Here is a 25,832-nt window from a genome sequence, read left to right as displayed (position 1 = left end):
CAGCCACAACTTCCAGTGAGTGTCCATGATTGAGACTTTGAATGAAGAGATGGAGATAAAACTTTCCAGTTTGAGTGATGGTTGCAGCTCATTCCAGTCGCTAGCTGCAGCGAACTGAAAAGACAAGCGACCCAGCGATGTGTGTACTTTGGGGACCTTTTACAGAATGTGACTGACGGGTGTTGAATGTGGAGGATGAGGGCTGCAGTAAATATCTCAGATAGGGGGGAGTGAGGCCTAAGAGGGTTTTTTAAATAACCATCAACCAGTGGGTCTTGTGATGGGTAAACAGAGATTACCAGCTTACATAGGAGTATAGAATGCAGTGTAGTGTCCAATAAGGAGCATTGGTGGCAAATCTGATGGCCGAATGGTAAAGAACATCTAGCTACTCGAGAGCACCCTTACCTGCCGAACTATAAATTACATATTTGTTATCTAGAATGGGTAGGATGGTCATCTGAATCAGGGTTAGTTTGGCAGCTGGGGTGAAAGAGGAGCGATTACGATAGAGGAAACCAAATCTAGATTTAACTTCCGCCTGCAGCTTTGATATGTGCTGAGAGAAGGACAGTGTACCATCTAGCCATAATCCCAAGTACTAGTATGAGGTGACTACCTCAAGCTCTAAACCCTCAGAAGTAGTAATCACACCTGTGGGGAGAGGGGTATTCTTCTTACCAAACCACAACCTTTGTTTTGGAGGTGTTCAGAAGTTAAGGGCAGAGAAAGCTTGTTGGACACTAAGAAAGCTTTGTTGTAGAGCATTTAACACAAAATCCAGGTAGGGGCCAGCTGAATATAAGACTATCATCTGCATATAAATGGATGAGAGGGCTTCTTACTGCCTGAGCTATGTTGTTGATGTAAATTGAGAAGAGCGGGGGCCTAGGATTGAGCCTTGGGGTACTCCCTTGGTGACAGGCAGTGGCTGAGACAACAGATGTTCTGGCTTTATACACTGCACTCTTTGAGGTAGTTAGCAAACCAGGCCAAAGACCCCTCAGAGACACCAATACTCCTTAGCCGGCCCACAAGAATGGCATGGTCTACCGTATCAAAAGCTTTGGTCAAGTCAATAAAAATAGCAGCACAACATTGCTTAGAATCAAGGGCATTGGTGACATCATTGAGGAACTTTAAGGTTGCAGTGACATACATAACCTGAGCAGAAACCAGATTGCCTACCAGGGAGAATACTATAGACAGCAAGAAAGATTTCCCAACACTTTTGATAAACAGGGCAAAATAGAAATAGGCCTGTAACAGTTTGGATCAGCTTGATCTCCCCCTTTAAAGTCGCATTAGAAGAGATTAGTAAATGTTGGACGGGCAAGGAGGCATGGCTGAGTCAAATAGGAATCCTGACTTAATGAAGTGGTGATTAAAGAGCTCAGCCATGTGCTTATTGTCAGTAACAACCACATCATCAACATTAACGGACATGGGCAGCAAATTACACCCTATTACCTATGTAGTGCACCACTTTTGACCAGGGCCCAAAGGGCTGTAAGGGCACTGTGTAGGAAATAGGGTGCCATTTGGGACGTAGCCTCTCGGTCTGTGCCCAGAGATTTAAAGACATCTACACTTTGATCTTAACGTCTGAGCATAAATACCTAGTTTAACAGACACTTTGAGCCAAAGTCACATACAGTTAGCAGCATATGTATACAGTGCCTTGCAAAAGTATTCGGCCCCCTTGAACTTTGCGACCTTTTGCCACATTTCAGGCTTCAAACATAAAGATATAAAACTGTATTTTTTTTGTGAAGAATCAACAACAAGTGGGACACAATCATGAAGTGGAACGACATTTATTGGATATTTCAAACTTTTTTAACAAATCAAAAACTGAAACATTGGCCGTGCAAAATTATTCAGCCCCTTTACTTTCAGTGCAGCAAACTCTCTCCAGAAGTTCAGTGAGGATCTCTGAATGATCCAATGTTGACCTAAATGACTAATGATGATAAATACAATCCACCTGTGTGTAATCAAGTCTCCGTATAAATGCACCTGCACTGTGATAGTCTCAGAGGTCCGTTAAAAGCGCAGAGAGCATCATGAAGAACAAGGAACACACCAGGCAGGTCCGAGATACTGTTGTGAAGAAGTTTAAAGCCGGATTTGGATACAAAAATATTTCCCAAGCTTTAAACATCCCAAGGAGCACTGTGCAAGCGATAATATTGAAATGGAAGGAGTATCAGACCACTGCAAATCTACCAAGACCTGGCCGTCCCTCTAAACTTTCAGATCATACAAGGAGAAGACTGATCAGAGATGCAGCCAAGAGGCCCATGATCACTCTGGATGAACTGCAGAGATCTACAGCTGAGGTGGGAGACTCTGTCCATAGGACAACAATCAGTCGTATATTGCACAAATCTGGCCTTTATGGAAGAGTGGCAAGAAGAAAGCCATTTCTTAAAGATATCCATAAAAAGTGTCGTTTAAAGTTTGCCACAAGCCACCTGGGAGACACACCAAACATGTGGAAGAAGGTGCTCTGGTCAGATGAAACCAAAATTGAACTTTTTGGCAACAATGCAAAACGTTATGTTTGGCGTAAAAGCAACACAGCTCATCACCCAGAACACACCATCCCCACTGTCAAACATGGTGGTGGCAGCATCATGGTTTGGGCCTGCTTTTCTTCAGCAGGGACAGGGAAGATGGTTAAAATTGATGGGAAGATGGATGGAGCCAAATACAGGACCATTCTGGAAGAAAACCTGATGGAGTCTGCAAAAGACCTGAGACTGGGACGGAGATTTGTCTTCCAACAAGACAATGATCCAAAACATAAAGCAAAATCTACAATGGAATGGTTCAAAAATAAACATATCCAGGTGTTAGAATGGCCAAGTCAAAGTCCAGACCTGAATCCAATCGAGAATCTGTGGAAAGAACTGAAAACTGCTGTTCACAAATGCTCTCCATCCAACCTCACTGAGCTTGAGCTGTTTTGCAAGGAGGAATGGGAAAAAATGTCAGTCTCTCGATGTGCAAAACTGATAGAGACATACCCCAAGCGACTTACAGCTGTAATCGCAGCAAAAGGTGGCGCTACAAAGTATTAACTTAAGGGGGCTGAATAATTTTGCACGCCCAATTTTTCAGTTTTGGATTTGTTAAAAATGTTTGAAATATCCAATAAATGTCGTTCCACTTCATGATTGTGTCCCACTTGTTGTTGATTCTTCACAAAAAAAAATACAGTTTTATATCTTTATGTTTGAAGCCTGAAATGTGGCAAAAGGTCGCAAATTTCAAGGGGGCCGAATACTTTCGCAAGGCACTGTATATATATATTCAGATAGTGCCTGGCCCAAGTAGGAATCGAGAGAGAAAGAGTGTTTCACAATGGGTCTTTGTAAAAGCACAGAGACCTTTTATAGTCCCACAGCCACAAGCCCTCAGAATGCATTGCTCTCTCACATGCACACAGCTGGATGTCAGTGTTTTATGGCCAGTGTTCTCTCCCCTGTAGCAGATGCAACACCCTCACAACTATGTGCAGCAGGCCTGAACCAACCACGGAACAGCTGTGGTCTGACTAGTAGTTAAACATAGGCCTGTAGGAGTCGACTGTGGCGGAAGGCTGCCACACACACACACACAGAGAGGGAGCTGCCCCACTCAGGGGCCAAACCAGCTGGGCCTTTTCAATGTCAAAACCAGCTGACCCCACCTGTGTGAGGCAAGGTTGGTCTGTGACCCCACCTGTGTGTGTGAGACGCTAGTGTTTTGGAGATGGAGAAACCCCACACCAGAGCCCTTTACAAGGACTGGCAAATATACAAGGGCATAGGCAGCGAACAGGTAAAGTGGTGTCCTCCATAGCTCATCACACAGAAGTGTGTGTGTGTATGTGTGTTGGCTGGTCCTCTTTTTACTACCACGACAGCCAGCTCAGAAAACAATGCCATTTTTTCCCATCACATTTTATTCACGGACCTTCAATCCTTGGACAGATCACATTCAAGAATATTAAAAGGAAAGAGCCTTGTTTAAATTCCCTCTAAAACCCAAGACAATGAAACACTTGAGAAATACACTGGTCATTTATCTCTGTTAAAATCTATCAACACCAGTGGGAGGCTGGTGGGAGGAGTTATAGGAGTACAGGCTCATTGTAATGACTGGAATGGAAAGACCGGAACAGAGTCAAACATGTGGTTTGTTTGATACCGTTCCAATTATTCCATTCCAGTCTATCCTCCTATAGCTCCTCCCACCAGCCTCCACTGATCTACATATGCAAATACAATAGATTACATAGTACAGGTGTAATATATGCTCTACTGCATGCACATAACATATGAATAGGGGTGGCAGGTAGCCTAGTGGTTAGAGCGTTAGACATGTAACCGAAAGGTTGCAAGATCAAAACCCCGAGCTGACAAGGTAAAAATCTGTCGTTCTGGCCCTGAACAAGGCAGTTAACCCACTGTTCCTAGGCCGTCACTGAAAATAATAATTTGTTCTTAACCGACTTGCCTAGTTAAATAAAGGTAAAAAATTGGGGCGAGTTATATACAATTGATCATCAAAAATGTAGTATTTTTCTATTTTATTTATTAGGTTCTGTCCAAAATGGCACACTATTCACTAGATAGGGCTCTACTCATATGGGCTGTGGTCTACTCTAGTTAATTATTTAGGGAACAGAGTGCCATTTCAGAGTTGTCCTATAGCGTTTTTGTGTGTGCGTTTTTTAAATGTACATATTAACACACGTAACCTTTTCTCAGGGGAGTAAAGCACAGTATACAATGTTGCCCTGTCATCCTAGTAAACCAGTAACCACACACCGTATCTATTATTTGTAAGCAAATTACCCTCTACTTCACCATAAATAGAGAATTACAAAAATATACCCTACTTCCAACAGAACTGCAGCGAGAAAAGAGCTTGGAGCATGGAATAAAAAACTGAGCAAACTGTACAAATAAGAAAAATATGGAAAGAGAGGAAAGAAAGATCGAATGAGAGGTGGAGAGAGGTAGTCTGGGTAACAGTCTGTTTTGATATCATTCCACTCCTTGCCACTCCTGTTATGCTTTGGCATACAGTATGACAGTACAAGGAGTGGAATATAAGACAAACGGACTGGTACCGAGGATAGGAGAGAGGGAAGAGGCTGGTGTTGTGGTGAAGGACAGTAGAAAGGTCTGGAATGTCCTGGGACGGAATTTCTTATGATATGGTTAGGCTGGTGGGTCTCCTGGGATGGGTTTCCTTCCCTTTGTACCCCCAAATACAAATAATCAATTTTGAAGAGCAACAATGGAAGTTGTAGTTTTCGCGAGAAATTTAGTTTAGTAAACAATGTGTATTGACCAGCAAGGCAGTTAAAAACTTTCTTCAAGTCCATGTTTAGTGTGTACATTCACAAGTACAACCCGTCCTCCCACAGGCTTAGGGTGTGTGTGTGTGTGTGTGTGTGTATGAGAAAGCAGACAGCTGTGCTACTTCTTCTTAGCATTGACACTCTTGCAGACCCAGTTCATTCCATCCTGAAAGGAAACAGAAATAATAAAATGTCACTTCCTGAAGTGAAAACATGAATTGACCCCAACCCCTGTTGTAGATTGATGGGTTAGGGCTGGTGTCTCACCTGTACACCCTCTCCAGTGAGGGCGGAGCAGGACTGGATCTGCCAGACGCGGTCCCGGATAGTGTGCAGGTTGAGTCCCTCAGCAATCTCAGAAGCTGGGGCAGCCGTCAGCAGGTCTTGCTTGTTGGCAAAGATCAGCACTGGAACCCCACTCAGCTTCTCCTCATCCAACAGCTCAGCCAGCTCCTAGAACACAAACCAGCATGGGGTCCCCAATATAAACGTATGTATACGTCGAATGTGCACATTACACAAACATCACTGAAGAGAAAGAAAACTCACCTGTCCCGTCTCTTCAAATCTTTTTCTGTCCGCACTGTCGATGACATAAATCTGAAATACGGTAGTATCTCCATTCAAAATGATTATTCACACACTACTGGTGGTGTGTGTATGTATATATACACACACACACATATATTTATTATATAAGTCATACCCCCATAAAGGAAGCTACGGTTGAGCCACTCACCAGCACATCAGTGTTCTCAAAGTAGTTTCTCCAGTAGGGTCTGATCTTCCTCTGTCCCCCGATGTCCCACACATTCAGCTTAAAACCCTGAGACTGAACACTCTTTATGTTGAAGCCCTGGAGAGAGAGGGGGGGCTTGGGTTTAGAAGTGTTAGGACTCTATTTTAACAAACCTAATACAATGGTAAAACTAAGTGCTGGCAGCAAGGCTGGGTTTCGCTGAATAAACAAGCTGTAGGTGTGACAAGGGCTTGGCCACTCACTGGCCAATCAAGGCGTTCCATGGCTTAATACTGGATGAGTTTCTCTTAAGTTCTGTAGGTTATTGACTGTTATGACTAACATACTCTTTCACGGAATCATGGCTCTCTCCAGATATACAGTCACTGTCTATACAGCCAGATGGGTTCTCAGTACACCGCGCACAGGAATAAAGAACTCACCGGGATGAAGAAAGGCGGGGGTGAATGTTTCATGATTGGTCATGGTGTGATTGTGATAATGTACAGAAACTCAAGTCCTTTTGTTTACACAACCTAGAATACCTCACAATCAAAATGGTGACCGTATTACCTCCCAAGGGAATTCTCTTCGGTTATAGTCACAGCCGTGTATATTCCCCCTCAAGCCGATACCACTAATGCACTCAAGGAACTACACTGGACTTTGTTCAAACTGGAAACCACATATCCTGAGGCTGCATTTATTGTAGCTGGGGATTTTAACAAAGCAAATTTGAGGAAAACGCTACCGAAGTTCTATTAACAACTTGACTGTAGTACTCGCCTGCTTTATAAAAATAAAACAAATAAATCAAAAAAACTTGACCACTGCTACGCCAACTTCCGGATGTCTACAAGGCCCTCCCCCACCCCCGGCAAATCCGATCATGACTTAATTTTGTTCACCCCATCCTATAGGCAGAAACTCAAACAGGAAGTACCCGTGCTAAGGTCTATTCGACGCTGGTCTAACCAATTGGAATCCAGGCTTCAAGATTGTTTTGGTCACGCGAACTGGGATATGTTCCTGGTAGCCTCTAGAATAACATTGAACACTGAAACGGTGACCGAGATCATCAGGAAGTGTATGGCGGATGTTGTTTCCACTGTAACTATTAAAACCTACCCAAATCAAAATCTGTGGACACTAGGCAGTATTCGCACAAAACTGAAAGTGCGAACCACTGCATTTAACCATGGCAAGATGACTGGGAATATGGTTGAATACAAACACTGTAGTTATTCCCTCTGTAAGGCTATCAAAACAGGCAATACATCAGTACAGAGACAAAGTTGAGTCGCAATTCAACGGCTCAGACACAAGACGTATATGTGGCAGGGTCTACAGACAATCATGGATTACAAAGGGAAAACCAGCCACGTCGCGGACACCGACGTCGTGCTCCTGGACAAGCTAAACACATTCTTCACCCGCTTTGAGGATATCACAGTGCCACCGACGCAGCCCGCTTCCAAGGACTGTGGGCTCTCATTCTCTGTGGCTGACATGATTAAGACATTTAAATGTGTTAACCCTTGCAAGGCTGTCGGCCCAGACGGCATCCCTAGCCATGTCCTCAGAGCATGAGCAGACCAGCTGACCAGCTGGTAACTGAACTAAATGACTATCACCCCGTAGGACTCACTTCTGTCGTCATGAAGTGCTTTGAGAGACTAATCATAGATCATATTACCTCTACCTTACACGCTACCCACTTCAATTTGCATACTGACTAAATAGATCCAAAGACGACGCAATCGCCATCGTATTGCCTTATCCCATCTGGACAAGCTGAATACCTATGTAAGAATGCTGTTCATTGACTATAGCTCAGCCTTCAACACCATAGTACCCTCCAAGCTCATCATTAAGCTTGGGGCCCTGGGTCTGAACCCCGCCCTGTGCAACTGGGTACTGGACTTCCTGACGGTCCGCCCCCAGGTGGTGAAGGTAGGAAACAACACCTCCGCTTCGCTGATCCTCAACACAGGGGCCCCGCTCAGCCCCCTCCTGTACACCACAGCTGTCGTCTACAAACTTGGCGCTGGAAGAAATGGCAGCAGTTTTAATGTGTTTTTTCCACGTTGTAACTTATTTTGTACATAATGTTTCTGCCACCGTATCTTACGGCAAAAATGAGCTTCTGGACAGCGATCACTCACCTCAGGTTAGACAAAGATTTTTTCTTCAGCAAGCAGGAAGCACAGGATATACTGCGAACACCCGACAAGGCCAACATCCCCGTTATTGGCAAGAGAAAGAGATGCAGGTACAGAGGACAGATCGGGGTGCCTCGTAAGGATCCGGAGAAGGCGAGTGGGGAAGCTGCCGTTACCGTCAATATTACTCGCCAACGTACAATAAATTATATGAGGTACAATCACGAATATCCTACCAACGAGGCATCAAAAAAAAAAAAACATCTTATGTTTCACAGAATCGTGGCTGAATGAATGATGACATGGATATTTAGGTAGCAGGATATAGATATTATATATATATATACACACACACAGTGCCTTGCGAAAGTATTCGGCCCCCTTGAACTTTGCGACCTTTTGCCACATTTCAGGCTTCAAACATAAAGATATAAAACTGTATTTTTTTGTGAAGAATCAACAACAAGTGGGACACAATCATGAAGTGGAACGACATTTATTGGATATTTCAAACTTTTTTAACAAATCAAAAACTGGAAAATTGGGCGTGCAAAATTATTCAGCCCCCTTAAGTTAATACTTTGTAGCGCCACCTTTTGCTGCGATTACAGCTGTAAGTCGCTTGGGGTATGTCTCTATCAGTTTTGCACATCGAGAGACTGACATTTTTTCCCATTCCTCCTTGCAAAACAGCTCGAGCTCAGTGAGGTTGGTTGGAGAGCATTTGTGAACAGCAGTTTTCAGTTCTTTCCACAGATTCTCGATTGGATTCAGGTCTGGACTTTGACTTGGCCATTCTAACACCTGGATATGTTTATTTTTGAACCATTCCATTGTAGATTTTGCTTTATGTTTTGGATCATTGTCTTGTTGGAAGACAAATCTCCGTCCCAGTCTCAGGTCTTTTGCAGACTCCATCAGGTTTTCTTCCAGAATGGTCCTGTATTTGGCTCCATCCATCTTCTCATCAATTTTAACCATCTTCCCTGTCCCTGCTGAAGAAAAGAAGGCCCAAACCATGATGCTGCCACCACCATGTTTGACAGTGGGGATGGTGTGTTCATGGTGATGAGCTGTGTTGCTTTTACGCCAAACATAACGTTTTGCATTGTTGCCAAAAAGTTCAATTTTGGTTTCATCTGACCAGAGCACCTTCTTCCAGATGTTTGGTGTGTCTCCCAGGTGGCTTGTGGCAAACTTTAAACAACACTTTTTATGGATATCTTTAAGAAATGGCTTTCTTCTTGCCACTCTTCCATAAAGGCCAGATTTGTGCAATATACGACTGATTGTTGTCCTATGGACAGAGTCTCCCACCTCAGCTGTAGATCTCTGCAGTTCATCCAGAGTGATCATGGGCCTCTTGGCTGCATCTCTGATCAGTCTTCTCCTTGTATGATCTGAAAGTTTAGAGGGACGGCCAGGTCTTGGTAGATTTGCAGTGGTCTGATACTCCTTCCATTTCAATATTATCGCTTGCACAGTGCTCCTTGGGATGTTTAAAGCTTGGGAAATCTTTTTGTATCCAAATCCGGCTTTAAACTTCTTCACAACAGTATCTCGGACCGGCCTGGTGTGTTCCTTGTTCTTCATGATGCTCTCGCCATAAGAAGTTAAAGTCCCCGGCCTCTAGGAGCGCCACCTCTGGGTGAGCGGTTTGCTGTTTGCTTATTTCCTTATACAGCTGACTGACTGTGGTGATAAATAAACAGCCACAAAAAGTATAGATGAAAACTCTCTTGGAAAATAGTGTGGTCTATAGTGTGTCTCCTTAGATTTCGTGCACCAGCTGTTTACAAATATGTACAGACCGCCGCCCCCCCCCCCTCGTCTTACCAGAGTGTGCTGTTCTATCTAGCCGGTGCAGCATATATACAGTGCCTTGCGAAAGTATTCGGCCCCCTTGAACTTTGCGACCTTTTGCCACATTTCAGGCTTCAAACATAAAGATATAAAACTGTATTTTTTTGTGAAGAATCAACAAGTGGTGCACAATCATGAAGTGGAACGACATTTATTGGATATTTCAAACTTTTTTAACAAATCCAAAACTGAAAAATTGGGCGTGCAAAATTATTCAGCCCCTTTACTTTCAGTGCAGCAAACTCTCTCCAGAAGTTCAGTGAGGATCTCTGAATGATCCAATGTTGACCTAAATGACTAATGATGATAAATACAATCCACCTGTGTGTAATCAAGTCTCCGTATAAATGCATCTGCACTGTGATAGTCTCAGAGGTCTCCAAAACTGTCAAAATATTGTCTGTGAGTATAACAGAACTGACATTGCAGGCGAAACCCTGAGGAAAATCAAACCAGGAAGTGGCTTCTATTTTGAAAACTCCATGTTCCATAGCCTCCCTTTGCTCCATTTAAAGGGATATCAACCAGATTTTTCCTATCGCTTCCTCAAGGTGTCAACAGTCTTCAGACATAGTTTCAGGCTTTTATTTTGAAAAATGAGCCAGAAAGATAACATCGCGTCAGGTGGTCGCATGAGTTTTGCTCGCGCAACATAGTTTGGGCTGCGATTGCCTTTCCCTCTCCTACTGATAAAGACATTTGCGGTTGATATATTATCCATTATATATTTTAAAAACAACCTGAGGATTGATTATAAAAACCGTTTGACATGTTTCTGTTGAGATTATGGAAACTATTTGGAATTTGTCTGCGTTGTCGTGACCGCCCTTTCCTGTGGACTTCTGAACATAACCCGCCAAACAAACGGAGGTATTTTGGATATAAAAATAATCTTTATGGAACAAAAGGAACATTTATTGTGTAACTGGGAGTCTCGTGAGTGAAAACATCCGAAGATCAAAGGTAAACGATTAATTTGATTGCTTTTCGCGACCAAGCTACTTGATGCTAAGTGTACATAATGTTTTGTCGAGTGATACATAAACTTAAACGCTTGGATTGCTTCCCCTGTAAAGCATATTTTCACGACAGGTGGATTAACAAAAGGCTAAGCTGTGTTTTCCTATATTACACTTGTCATTTCATGAATATAAATATTTTTAGTAATATTCATTGAATGTGGCGCTATGCAATTCAGCGGTTGTTGATGAAAATTATCCCCTTAACGGGATTGCAGCCATAAATTAATACAGGGAAACTTGATAGAAATTAGGTAAAATTGATTTAATATGCTAAATGCACAACCAGAGGAATAACATTTTTTTTTTAAGTCTAGATCACCTGTACTCCACACACAGAGACGCGTACAAAGCTCTCACCCACCCTCCATTTGGTAAATCTGACAACAATTCTATCCTCCTAATTCCTGCTTAGAAGCTAAAATTAAAGCTGGAAGCACCAGTGGTCAGATGAAGCAGATGCTAAACTACAGGACTGCATGGCTATCACAGACTGGATTATGTTACCTGATTCTTCCGATTGCATTGAGGAGTACACCACATCAGTCACTGGCTTCATCAATAAGTGCATCGATGATGTCCCCACAGTGACTGTACACACATACCCCAACCAGAAGCCATGGATTACAGGCAACATTCGCACTGAGCTAAGGGGTAGAGATGTCGCTTTCAAGGTGGGGGACTCTAACCCGGAAGATTATAAGAAATCCTGCTATGTCCTCCGACAAACCATCAAACAGGCAAAGCGCCAAAACAGGGCTAAGATTGAATTGTACTTCACCGGCTCAGACACTCGTCTTATTACAGACTACAAAAGGGAAGCACAGCCGCGAGCTGCCCAGTTACACATGCCTACCAGACGAGCTAAATCACTTCTATGCTCGCTTCGATGCAAGCAACACTGAGGCATGCATGAGAGCATCAGCTGTTCACTCTCTCCATAGCTGACGTGAGTAAGACCTTTAAATAGGTCAACATTCAGACGGATTACCAGGAAGTGTGCTCCAGGCGTGTGCTGACCAACTGGCAGGTGTCTTCACTGACATTTTCAACATGTCCCTGATTGAGTCTGTAATACCAACATGTTTCAAGCTGACCACCATAGTCCCTGTGCCCAAGAACACTAAAGGCAACCTGACTAAATGATGACAGACCCTTACGTCTGTAGCCATGAAGTGCTTTGAAAGGCTGGTAATGGCTCACATTAACACTAGTATCCCAGAAACCCTAGACCCACTCCAACTTGCATACCGCCCAAACAGATCCACAGATGATGCAATCTCTATTGCACTCCACACTACCCTTTCCCACCTGGACAAAAGGAACCCCTACGTCAGAATGCTATTCATTGACTACAGCTCAGCGTTCAATATCATAGTACCCTCAAAGCTCTAAACTAAGCTAAGGATCCTGGGACTAAACGGCTCCGTCTGCAACTGGATCCTGGCCTTCCTGACGAGCCGCCCCCAGGTGGTGAGGGTAGGTAGCAACACATCTACCACGCTGATCCTCAACACTGGAGCCCCTCAGGGGTGCGTGCTCAGTCCCCTCCCGTACTCCCTCTTCACCCATGACTGCGTGGCCAGGCATGACTCCAACAACATCATTAAGTTTGCCGATGACACAACAGTGGTAGGCCTGATCACCAACAATGATGAGACAGCCTATATGTAGGTCAGAGACCTGGCCGGGTGGTTACAGAATAACAACCTATCCCTCAACGTAACCAAGAGTAAGGAGATGATTGTGGACTACAGGAAAAGGAGGACCGAGCACACCCCCATTGTCATCGACGGGGCTGTAGTGGAGCAGGTTGAGAGCTTGCTGCTACTCTCCGTTTACCATATATACACACATAGTCACTTTAACTATACATTCATGTACATACTACCTCAATTAGCCCGACTAACCGGTGTCCCTGCACATTGGCTACCTGGACTATCTGCATTGTGTCCCGCCACCCCCCAACCCCTCTTTACACTGTTGCTACTACTCTCTGTTTACCATACCAACATGTACGTACAACCTCAATTAGCCCGACTAACCGGTGCCTGTATATAGCCTCACTACTGTTATAATTCACTGTCTTTTTACTGTTGTTTTTTATTTAATTAATTATCTATTGTTCACCTAATACCTATTTTTTTTACTTAAAAATTGCACTGTTGGTTAGGGTCTGTAAATAAGCATGTCACTGTAAGGTCTACACCGGTTGTATTCAGCGCACATGACAAAAGAAAAAGCTTTTATTTGATTAATAGGCCTGATTACCAACAATGATGAGACAGCCTACAGGAAGGAGGTGAGGGCCCTGGCGGACTGGTGCCAGGAAAATAACTTATCCCTCTACGTCAACAAAACGAAGGAGCTGATCGTGGACTTCAGGAAACAGCAGATGGAGCACCCCAGTATCCACGTCAACCCGACTGCAGTGGAGAAGGTGAAAAGCTTCACCAACGACCTGAAATGGTCCACTCACACAGACAGTGTGGTGAAGAAGGCGCAACAGCATCTCTTCAACCTCAGGAGGCCGAAGAAATGTAGCTTTGGCCCTAAGACCCTCACAAACTTTTACAGATGCACAATTGAGAGCATCCTGTCGGGCTGCATAACCGCCTGGTACGGCGACTGCACTGCCCACAACCGCAGGGCCCTTCAGAGGGTGGTGCGGTACCCATAACGCATCACCGGAGGTACACTGCCTGCCCTCCAGGACACCTACAGCACTCGATGTCACAGGAAGGCCAAAAAGATCATCAATGACATCAACCACCCGAGCCATTGCCTGTTCACCCTGCTACCATCCAGAAGGCGAGGTCAGTATAGGTGCATCAAAGCTGGGACCGAGAGACTGAAAAACAGCTTCTATCCCAAGGCCATTCGTCTGTTAAATAGCCATCACTATGTAATTCTGCACCTTAGAGGCTGCTGCCTTAAGACATGGACTCACTGGTCACTTTATTAATGTTTACATACTGCTATACTCATTTCATATGTATATACTGTACTCTATTCTACTGTATTTTAGTCAATGGCACTCCGACATTGCTCGTCCTAATATTTATATATTTCTTTATTCCATTCTTTTACTTTAGATGCGTGTGTATTGTTAGATATTACTGCACTGTAGCTAGGAACACAAGCAGTTCGCTACACCCTCAATAACATCTGCTAAATATGTGTGTGAGACCAATATATTTGACTTGATAAATACCAATTCGACTGGGGGCACAGAATATTCTCATCATAGTACAGTTTACAGTACTAAATAGCATAGGCTACAGTAATGAGTGATAGCAAAAACATCCACTGTTTGATATTACTGCACTTCTACCGCAAAAAATAATAATGCTAGGCTCCCCTAAAGGTGTGTGTTCCTCATTACCTGTGTGGGAGTGATGTGACTGATGTCCTCAGAGGCCAGTTGTTTCAGTAGCGTGGTCTTTCCTCCGTTGTCCAAACCCAACAACAAGATCCGAACCTCCTGATCAGGTGTGCTCTTTAGCTTTCGAAGGATTGACAGCAAACCCTGCAATATATCAAAACACAATCCATTATGGGTTATCCCGAGTCGTGACATGACCAACGGAGGAGCATACCTGCTATTTACCAGAAGATTCCGACCCTACCGTTATACTAGTTTACAAGGGTTCAGAACGCAAACATGGTTACATTAAAGGAAAATCCACCCAAAACCAGTAATAACTGGTTAACCATTCCGGCGCCGACAGAGATGGCCGCCTCGCTTCGCGTTCCTAGGAAACTATGCAGTTTTTTGTTTTTTTACGTGTTATTTCTTACATTAGTACCCCAGGTCATCTTAGGTTTCATTACATACAGTCGAGAAGAACTACTGAATATAAGATCAGCATCAACTCACCATCAGTACGACCAAGAATATGTTTTTCGCGACGCGGATCCTGTGTTCTGCCTTACAAACAGGACAACGGAGTGGATCCTATGCAGCGACCCAAAAAAACGACTCCGAAAGAGAGGGAAACGAGGCGGTCTTCTGGTCAGACTCCGGAGACGGGCACAGCGCGCACCACTCCCTAGCATTCTTCTTGCCAATGTCCAGTCTCTTGACAACAAGGTTGATGAAATCCGAGCAAGGGTAGCATTCCAGAGGGACATCAGAGACTGTAACGTCCTTTGCTTCACTGAAACATGGCTCACTGGAGAGACGCTATCCGAAGCGGTGCAGCCAACGGGTTTCTCCACACATCGCGCTGACAGAAACAAACATCTTTCTGGTAAGAAGAGGGGCGGGGGCGTATGCCTCATGGCCAACGTGACATGGTGTGATGAAAGAAACATACAGAAACATACCCCGCCCCCCTTTCGGAAAAGCTGACCACGACTCCATTTTGTTGATCCCTGCCTACAGACAGAAACTAAAACAAGAGGCTCCCACGCTGAGGTCTGTCCAACGCTGGTCCGACCAAGCTGACTCCACACTCCAAGACTGCTTCCATCACGTGGACTGGGAGATGTTTCGTATTGCATCAGATAACAACATTGACGAATACGCTGATTCGGTGTGCGAGTTCATTAGAACGTGCGTTGAAGATGTCGTTCCCATAGCAACGATTAAAACATTCCCTAACCAGAAACCGTGGATTGATGGCAGCATTCGTGTGAAACTGAAAGCGCGAACCACTGCTTTTAATCAGGGCAAGGTGTCTGGTAACATGACCGAATACAAACAGTGCAGCTATTCCCTCCGCAAGGCTATCAAACAAGCTAAGCGCCAGTACAGAGACAAAGTAGAATCTCAATTCAACGGCTCAGACACAAGAGGCATGTGGCAGGGTCTACAGTCAATCACGGACTACAGGAAGAAATCCAGCCCAGTCACGGACCAGGATGTCTTGCTCCCAGGCAGACTAAATAACTTTTTTGCCCGCTTTGAGGACAATACAGTGCCACTGACACGGCCTGCAACGAAAACATGCGGTCTCTCCTTCACTGCAGCCGAGGTGAGTAAGACATTTAAACGTGTTAACCCTCGCAAGGCTGCAGGCCCAGACGGCATCCCCAGCCGCGCCCTCAGAGCATGCGCAGACCAGCTGGCCGGTGTGTTTACGGACATATTCAATCAATCCCTATACCAGTCTGCTGTTCCCACATGCTTCAAGAGGGCCACCATTGTTCCTGTTCCCAAGAAAGCTAAGGTAACTGAGCTAAATGACTACCGCCCCGTAGCACTCACATCCGTCATCATGAAGTGCTTTGAGAGACTAGTCAAGGACCATATCACCTCCACCCTACCTGACACCCTAGACCCACTCCAATTTGCTTACCGCCCAAATAGGTCCACAGACGATGCAATCTCAACCACACTGCACACTGCCCTAACCCATCTGGACAAGAGGAATACCTATGTGAGAATGCTGTTCATCGACTACAGCTCGGCATTCAACACCATAGTACCCTCCAAGCTCGTCATCAAGCTCGAGACCCTGGGTCTCGACCCCGCCCTGTGCAACTGGGTACTGGACTTCCTGACGGTCCGCCCCCAGGTGGTGAGGGTAGGCAACAACATCTCCTCCCCGCTGATCCTCAACACTGGGGCCCCACAAGGGTGCGTTCTGAGCCCTCTCCTGTACTCCCTGTTCACCCACGACTGCGTGGCCACGCACGCCTCCAACTCAATCATCAAGTTTGCGGACGACACAACAGTGGTAGGCTTGATTACCAACATCGATGAGACGGCCTACAGGGAGGAGGTGAGGGCCCTCGGAGTGTGGTGTCAGGAAAATAACCTCACACTCAACGTCAACAAAACTAAGGAGATGATTGTGGACTTCAGGAAACAGCAGAGGGAACACCCCCCTATCCACATCGATGGAACAGTAGTGGAGAGGGTAGCAAGTTTTAAGTTCCTCGGCATACACATCACAGACAAACTGAATTGGTCCACTCACACAGACAGCATCGTGAAGAAGGCGCAGCAGCGCCTCTTCAACCTCAGGAGGCTGAAGAAATTCGGCTTGTCACCAAAAGCACTCACAAACTTCTACAGATGCACAATCGAGAGCATCCTGGCGGGCTGTATCACCGCCTGGTATGGCAACTGCACCGCCCTCAACCGTAAGGCTCTCCAGAGGGTAGTGAGGTCTGCACAACGCATCACCGGGGGCAAACTACCTGCCCTCCAGGACACCTACACCACCCGATGTCACAGGAAGGCCATAAAGATCATCAAGGACATCAACCACCCGAGCCACTGCCTGTTCACCCCGCTATCATCCAGAAGGCGAGGTCAGTACAGGTGCATCAAAGCTGGGACCGAGAGACTGAAAAACAGCTTCTATCTCAAGGCCATCAGACTGTTAAACAGCCACCACTAACACTGAGTGGCTGCTGCCAACACACTGACACTGACTCAACTCCAGCCACTTTAATAATGGGAATTGATGGGAAATGATGTAAATATATCACTAGCCACTTTAAACAATGCTACCTTATATAAATGTTACTTACCCTACATTATTCATCTCATATGCATACGTATATACTGTACTCTATATCATCGACGGTATCCTTATGTAATACATGTATCACTAGCCACTTTATACTATACTATGCCACTTTGTTTACATACTCATCTCATTTGTACATACTGTACCCGATACCATCTACTGTATCTTGCCTATACTGCTCTGTACCATCACTCATTCATATATCCTTATGTACATATTCTTTATCCCCTTACACTGTGTACAAGACAGTAGTTTTGGAATTGTTAGTTAGATTACTTGTTATTACTGCATTGTCGGAACTAGAAGCACAAGCATTTCGCTACACTCGCATTAACATCTGCTAACCATGTGTATGTGACAAATAAAATTTGATTTGATTTGATTTACAGTGTTAAATAACAATGTGAAAACAATATGTTTTGAGAACAAATGTTTCATTTTGGCGTTATAATAAGGTTGGTAGCAACATGGAAAATCGTGGTGACAATCTGTTGCAGCTCAAATAGACTACAAATTCCACAACGCAATGCTCGCTCTATGGGCGGGCTAGCTAGCAAATGTAGCTACACACAATAATACCAACAACAATATTAGCATGTAAAGTAACTAGTTAGCTGTAAAAAAATAGCCTAAACAAACTGCACCATCAATTTAGGGGTCTACAATCTCACCATATTCAACCTGCAGATAGATGTGCCGCTAACATTCGCAACGGCAGATATACTTTTGAGGAAATGGGAAACGTTGCCCACGCTAAGTCAATGGGCCGTGCGGTGCATTCTGGGCGATTCTGGGACAAGGAGCACTCTCCTTCAAGGAGTGAATGGGAGTCTTGGGCGCTAGTTTAAAAACCCAACATGGAAAACAATTTCGTCAACAAGAAGCACAACATTACAAATATTTTCCGAGATTTGAGATAATTAACCTGCTATCTGTAATATCTTATAGCTTTGGAATCATAACATTACGTACTTTTAAAGAAAATATGCACGTTTCTTGAGAAGGGATTACGTGACGAATAGTTTAGCAACCGCTTGACGCATCATGTCAACATCAACGCGATTGGTCGACAGTCTGCTGGGTGGGGCGTTGTGTTCCTTAATTAATTAGATTCCTATATCCTTGATATGATATCTCTAGCAACGGCATCATGCTATGCACCCTGAATTAAACAGGCAGACAAATAAGAAAAATGTTTTAGACGCTCCGTTAAATAAAAAAAAGATTGGAATATCGGTAGGAATATCGCAAAAATATTATCAATGGTTCATTCGAGAGAAGACATCGGCCAGTATTGAAATCATTTTCGCGATCTAAAGGTCTTATTAACTTCCAGTATTCCTATTAACTTCCAATGTAGTGAGAGCGACTATCACAGTGCCACGTCAAACAGGCCGGATTTCTGCCTGCTTGAATGCCAATAACTTAGATACACAATCTTGAAATGACCCGGGGAATCGATAGAACATCACTAGGAAACGCACAAAAACAATATAACATTCAAAATGGGTGAATCTTTCCTTTAAGACACCATGGAGGTGGCGCTAAATATACAGTACCAGTCAAAAGTTAAAAACATTCCAGGGATTTTCTTCTTTTTTTTCTTTACATTGTAGAATAATAGTGAAGACATCAACACGATGAAATAAGACGAGATTCTTCAAAAACCCTTTGCACACTCTTGGCATTCTCTCAACCAGCTTCATGAGGTAGTCACCTGGAATGCATTTCAATTAACAGGTGTGCCTTGTTAAGTTCATTTGTGGAATTTCTTTCCTTCTTAATGAGTTTGTGACAAGGTAGGGGGGTATACAGAAGATAGCCCTATTTGGTAAAAGACCAAGTCCATATTATGGCAAGAACTGCTCAAATAAGCAAAGAGAAACAAAAGGCCATCATTACTTTAAGACGTGAAGGTCAGTCAATCAGGAAAATGTCAAGAACTTTGAAACGTTCTTCAAGTGCAGTTGCAAAAACCATCAAGCGCTTTGATGAAACTGGCTCTCATGAGGACCACCACAGCAAAGGAAGACCCAGAGTTGCTTCTGCTGCAGAGGAGAAGTTCATTAAAGTTACCAGCATCAGAAATTGCAGCGCAAATAAATGCTTCACAGAGTTCAAGTAACAGGCACATCGCAACATCAACTGTTCAGAGGAGACTGCGTGAAATCAGGCCTTCATGGTTGAATTGCTGAAAAGAAACCACAACTAAAGGACATCAATAAGAAGAAGAGACTTGCTTGGGCCAAGAAATACGAGCAATGGTCATTAGACTGGTGGAAATCTGTCCGTTGGTCTGATGAGTCCAAATTTGAGATTTTTTGGTTCCAACCGCGGTGTTGTGAGAAGCAGAGTAGGTGAACAGATGATCGCCGCATGTGTGGTCCCCACCGTGAAACACAGAGGAGGATGTGTGATGGTGTGATGGTGCTTTGGTGACACTGTTGGTGATTTATTTAGAATTCAAGGCACACTTAACCAGGAAGGCTGTTTATGTTATCCAGAGTGCTGGTGACTGACTGTGCTGCTGGCAACAATTTAGTTACGCTTTTTTTTGCCTATGTTTACTGACACCAGCCATATTCAACGGGTGTTGAGTGTTCGTAAATTCATCAGTTATTCTGCGCTCTGGCACACAGACGAGTGCTCTGAAGTAGATGGCCAGACTGAATTTACGAACGCATCCAAAATGGTTACTTGCATAGTGGAGTATTTTGTTAAGACATGTGGCTAGCTAGTTCTGCAGGTAGCTAATCAACCAGGTTCAATGTTAGATAGCTAACATTAGGCTATAGCTAGCCAAGCAAATAGCTCTGAGATACAAATAATATGGTCATACACGTAACGTTACCTAGCGAGCCAGCCAGCTAATGTTCGCTGGCTAGCTAGATAAACAATTAACCATAATCACAACTCATGACATTACAATCCTGCATGAATCTACAGGTAGCTAACCAACCAGGTTCAATGTTAGCTAGTTAACATTAGGCTATAGCTAGCCAAGCAAATGGCTCTTTCTGTCAAAATTAGAAATGTGTCATTTCTAAAAATGTAGCTAGCTAGACTATCTTACCCGTACATCATTCCTGGTTGGACGAGTCTCCGCTCTGATGCCACAGTTGCCCTTAGTTTGAATATGTAATCCTGAGACACGTGTTGTTTTCTCAATCTCCTTAGCTATCATACTCGAAATCCACTGATTTCAAAACTCAGACCTCCAGAAAGTGGAGAGCAACACTTATGCAGTGTTGGATTACCTAGACATACTGACAGGCTCAAATAGACAGAAGTGTGCTATGTGGCAGACCAATCCCAAATCATCTCTCGGCATGTCCGGCCCACTCGGGGCGGCAGGTAGCCTAGTGGTTAGAGCTTTGGGCAGGTAACCGAAAGGTCGGTAGATCGAATCCCCGAGCTGACAAGGTAAAAATGTGTCCTTCTGCCTCTGAACAAGGTTCCTAGCCCGTCATTGTAAATAAGAACTTGCTCTTAACTGACTTTCCCAGTTGAAAAGGTTCCATTCGGTATTGGCTTTTTTGGTCCTCCAATAATCAGTATCGGCGTTGAAAAATCATAATCGGTCGACCTCTAAACCAAAGCCATGAAAATGTTAAAATGGACCCATCATCCATGTCTTGCCCACACAATCAACCTGATTGTAAGAGATGCTCTGAAGGTGATGAAGCACACTGTGGACAAAGTGAAAGCAGCTGTGGAATACTTCCACAGGAGCACAGTAGGTGGTGAAAAACTAAAGTCTACACAACGCCAGATGGGGATGCCTGAGCTGAGGCCTAGGCTGCACTACTAGGTGGAATTCAACATTTTATATGTTGAAGCGGTTTCTTGAGTCAAAGGATGCCATAATCTCTACCCTGGCCATTGTCAATGCACCTGTTGATGCTCTGACCCAAGAGGAATGGGAGGTGGTGGAGGAGATGTGCAGAGTCCTGGAACCCTTTGAGCAGGTCACTGTGGAGATCAGTGGAGAGAGGTACAGTAAGCAGTTATTACTACATCATTATTTAATCCAGTATTATATATGTATATGAGCAGTAGATGAGAATGTAGTATTAGTAGATAAACCATGAACCTGAACTAGTAAGTTGCTGTTCTCTCTTTTCAGCTATGTGACAGCCTCAAAAATTATACTCCTGTGTAAGGGTCTGCAGCAAATCACAGCCAGCCGCGAGAGAGAAGCAAATGTAACCACAGGACATGTGACAGAGTTGATGGACACCCTATGTTCATCAATGGACAGAAAGTTCCACAGAATGGAATATAATCACGTGCTATCAGAAACCGCTGCACTTGACCCCAGGTTTAAGAAGTTAGCCTTCAGTGATGCCAGAGCGATTGATGAGGCTCTTCAAAGAATAACCTCCGCAGCAGGGAGGGACAGCCCCAGCAGTCAGCTGGCTCAGGCACCAGGGCAACAGGAAGAAGAGGGATCAGATGGAGCAGAAGCACCAGCAGTAGTGCCATAAACGTCTGCTGTTTGGATGCTGTTTGACGAGAGAGCAACTGGGGAGGCAGCACAAAGGAATCCCTCAGCAGATGCCATAATGGAGGTCCGATCCTAATTGGAGTAGCCCCTCCTCCAAAGATCTGCAGATCCTCTGAGCTGGTGGAAGAACAAGGCCTCTGTCTACCCACGGCTTACCAAAGTCATGACAGGGAGACTCAGCATAGTGGCCACATCCGTTCCCTCTGAGAGGGTCTTCTCGAAAACGGGACAAATAATTACTGAGACCGCATCAGCACCTCGAAAGTGAGGCAGCTTGCATTTCTGAATGCAAATCTCACATAAAAGCAACCAGCTGCTGTGTGCAGCTGGTTATAACAGGCAGCAGGTAGCCTAGTGGTTAGAGCATTGGACTAGTAACCAAAAGGTTGCAAGATCAAATCTCCGAGCTGACAAGTTAAAAATCTGTCATTCTGTTAACAAGGCAGTTAACCCACTGTTCCTAGGCTGTCATTGAAAATAAGAATTTGTTCATAACTGACTTGCCTAGTTAAATAAAGGTAGAATAAAAAAAAACATGTCAATAAAGGAGAGAAGAGGGAACAGTTTAAGGTTTTATGTGGGAAGCTGCAGTTTTGCACATTTATTTATTTTTCTTTGATATGGAACAATATTCTATTATTTTGTTCAGATTGTATTAGTTTTGAATTGTTACATTTATATGCACTTTGTTTATATACATTTTAAAAAGTTATACTTTAGAGGTCGACCGATTAATGGGCATGGCCGATTAATTAGGGCAGATTTCAAGTTTTCATAAGAATCGGTAATTGGCATTTTTGGACACCGATTATGGCCGTTTACATTGCACTCCACGAGGAGACTGCGTGGCAGGCTGACCACCTGTTACGTGAGTGCAGCAAGGAGCCAAGGTAAGTTGCTAGCTAGCATTAAACTTATATTATAAAAAACAATCAATCTTAACATAATCACTAGTTAACTACACATGGTTGATGATATTACTAGTTTAACTAGCATGTCTTGCGTTGCAAATAATCGGTGCCTGTTAATTTATTATCGAATCACAGCCTACTTCGCCAAACGGGTGATGATTTAACAAGCGCATTCGCAAAAAAAAGCACTGTCGTTGCACCCATCATCAATGCCTTTCTTAAAATCAATACACAAGTATATTATCTTTATACCTGCATATTTAGTTAAAAGAAATTCATGTTAGCAGGCAATATTAAATAGGGAAATTGTGTCACTTCTCTTGCATTTTGTGCAAGCAGAGTCAGGGTATATGCAGCAGTTTGGGCCGCCTGGCTCGTTGAGAACTGTGTGAAGACCATTTCTTCCTAACAAAGGCCGTAATTACTTAGCCAGAATTTTACATAATTATGACATATCATTGAAGGTTGCGCAATGTAACAGCAATATTTAGACTTAGGGATGCCACACGTTTGATAAAATACGTAACGGTTCGGTATTAGAGTTTACGGATTTGACCATATTAATGACCTATGGCTCGTATTCCTGTGTGTTTATTAATATAGAATTAAGTTTATGATTTGACAGAGCAGTCTGAGCGGTGGTAGGCAGCAGCAGGCTCGTAAGCATTCATTGAAACAGCACTTTCCCACGTTTGCCAGCAGCTCTTCGCAATGATTGAAGCACAGCAGTGTTTATGACTTCAAGCCTATCAACTCCCGAGATTAGGCTGGCAATACTATAGTGCCTATAAGAACATCCAATAGTCAAAGGTATATGAAATACAAACAGTATAGAGAGAAATAGTCCTATAATAACTACAACCTAAAACTTCTTAACTGGGAATATTGAAGACTCATGTTAAAAGGAACCAGCTTTCATATGTTCTCATGTTCTGAGCAAGGAACTTAAATGTTAGCTTTTTTTCCATGGCACATATTGCACTTTTACTTTCTACTCCAAACACTATGTTTTTGCATTATTTAAACCAAATTGAACATGTTTCATTATTTATTTGAGACCAAATTGATTTTTATTTATGTATTATATTAAGTTAAAATAAGGGTGTTCATTCAGTATTGTTGTAATTGTCATTATTACAAATATCTATATATATATATATATATATATATATATATATATATATTATACACACACGTACAAAAATCGTCCGATTAATCGGTATCAGCTTTTTTTTGGTCCTCCAATAAATCGGTATCGGCGTTGAAAAATCATAATCTGTCGACCTCTACTTTAAATGCACGTGTAATAGCATCCTTTTTTAGATTTATTTCAATTTGTGGGATGTTGCCGTTTTGCAAATTGTTATTTATTTTTCTTTGATATGGTGCAATACTCTATTATGCTGTCCTGATTGTATTCATTTTGAATGGTTAGATTTATATGCACTTTGTTCATATACATTAAAAAGTTATACTTTAAATGCAAATGTTTAATATCATTCTTTTTCATAACAACCCAATGCATTTTTAAATACATTGTGGTTAAGGTATAGTATGATTTAATTTAATAATTTAATTATAGAATTGTTTTAACACCAATCATAGTCAAATTATCGCAAACTGTTTGACTTGAAAAAATACAAAACATTTTTTTTAAAAGAGCCGTTTGTGAGCCAAAAGAGCCGGTTCATTTTGGTGAGCTGAGCCGAACGAGCCGGCTCACTGAAAAGAGCCGGAATGCCCATCACTACCAAAGATTATAGGGTCGCCTAGGAAACACGTTACATCCCTTTGGATCCTACCCTGTTCAATTACTCGTCCATGGCATTTTCATTCGTTGTCATGTAAAACAACACTGTATTCAAAATGCTCACTATTATTTATATTCTAAATATAGAATTACAATAAACTTTCTATTTCCATGATTCCAAAAGTTCACCCAAGTGTTTTGATCTAAATCGCAATTGCAACGTTTGGTTAAAAATAAGGCCCATATCGTGGCAGTGTGGAAATAATCTCAAATGAGTGCAGGAAATGCAAGAATTGATGGAAATGCAGGAAATTATTTTAGTTTGAAGTTGAATTGAACAGTATAAAACAATCCGAATGGAGAAAGACCCATTGAAATAATGTAGAATATATGTGTTCCCACCCTAGAGTCACACACTACTCATACAGCAAATGCAGAACTTTTATTAATCAAAAACATAAAATACCGTAACATTTGAAAAATACCATGATATGATATTTTGGCCATGTCGCCCAGCCCTAAGAGGATACAGAAAATAGAGAACTATTCTCGAAATAATGACGCTCTCTTCAGGATGACACCGTGGTTTCAAAGAGGGAAAGTGTTCTGAAGCGACTGAACTAGCTAACTAATTATGCAGCTAGCAACAGTTTCAATTGAGTTTACCTCGCTAGTTAGCTATACTACTAGGCTGCACATCTCATAATGATGCTAGCTAAACCAATAGAGCAACAAGACCGCTGGCCCTGCAGTCAGCTTTTCCAACATCTTAATTGTTCACCAATTTATGAAGGGTACAGTGGCAGTAATTTGAAGAGGAAACATTATAATACATTATAATAGCAACGTATCACAGTAAATTTACCTCACCATATTGTTGCTTTAGCTAGCGATCTACCTTCCCAAGACCCTGTCGAGGTTACTAGGGCGTGATGACGTTTTACACAAACTCACACGTAAAGCAAATGAATTTATCGTTACAATTAGCCACTTTCGCTAATATTAACATCTCTGTGAACAAAACATTCCTCACTTCA

General features: G+C 43.1%; 1 protein-coding gene across 1 annotated transcript; it reads right to left on the bottom strand.

Moving 5' to 3' along the window:
* Positions 1-3,934: 3,934 nt before the first annotated feature.
* On the bottom strand, positions 3,935-25,802 carry arl3b (ADP ribosylation factor like GTPase 3b). Its single transcript, XM_021581010.2, has 6 exons — positions 25,666-25,802; positions 14,528-14,671; positions 6,099-6,215; positions 5,909-5,959; positions 5,627-5,812; positions 3,935-5,525 (listed from the first exon to the last, which is right to left on the bottom strand). Exons 1-6 carry the CDS (start codon positions 25,666-25,668, stop codon positions 5,478-5,480), a joined length of 549 nt encoding a protein of 182 aa, XP_021436685.1. The 5' UTR covers positions 25,669-25,802; the 3' UTR covers positions 3,935-5,477.
* Positions 25,803-25,832: the final 30 nt, after the last annotated feature.

The sequence above is a fragment of the Oncorhynchus mykiss genome, chromosome 23 (assembly GCF_013265735.2).
Source record: "Oncorhynchus mykiss isolate Arlee chromosome 23, USDA_OmykA_1.1, whole genome shotgun sequence".
Taxonomy (NCBI): domain Eukaryota; kingdom Metazoa; phylum Chordata; class Actinopteri; order Salmoniformes; family Salmonidae; genus Oncorhynchus; species Oncorhynchus mykiss.
The sequence above is the reverse complement of the archived record's forward strand: the minus strand, read 5'-3'. Positions and strand labels throughout refer to the sequence as shown.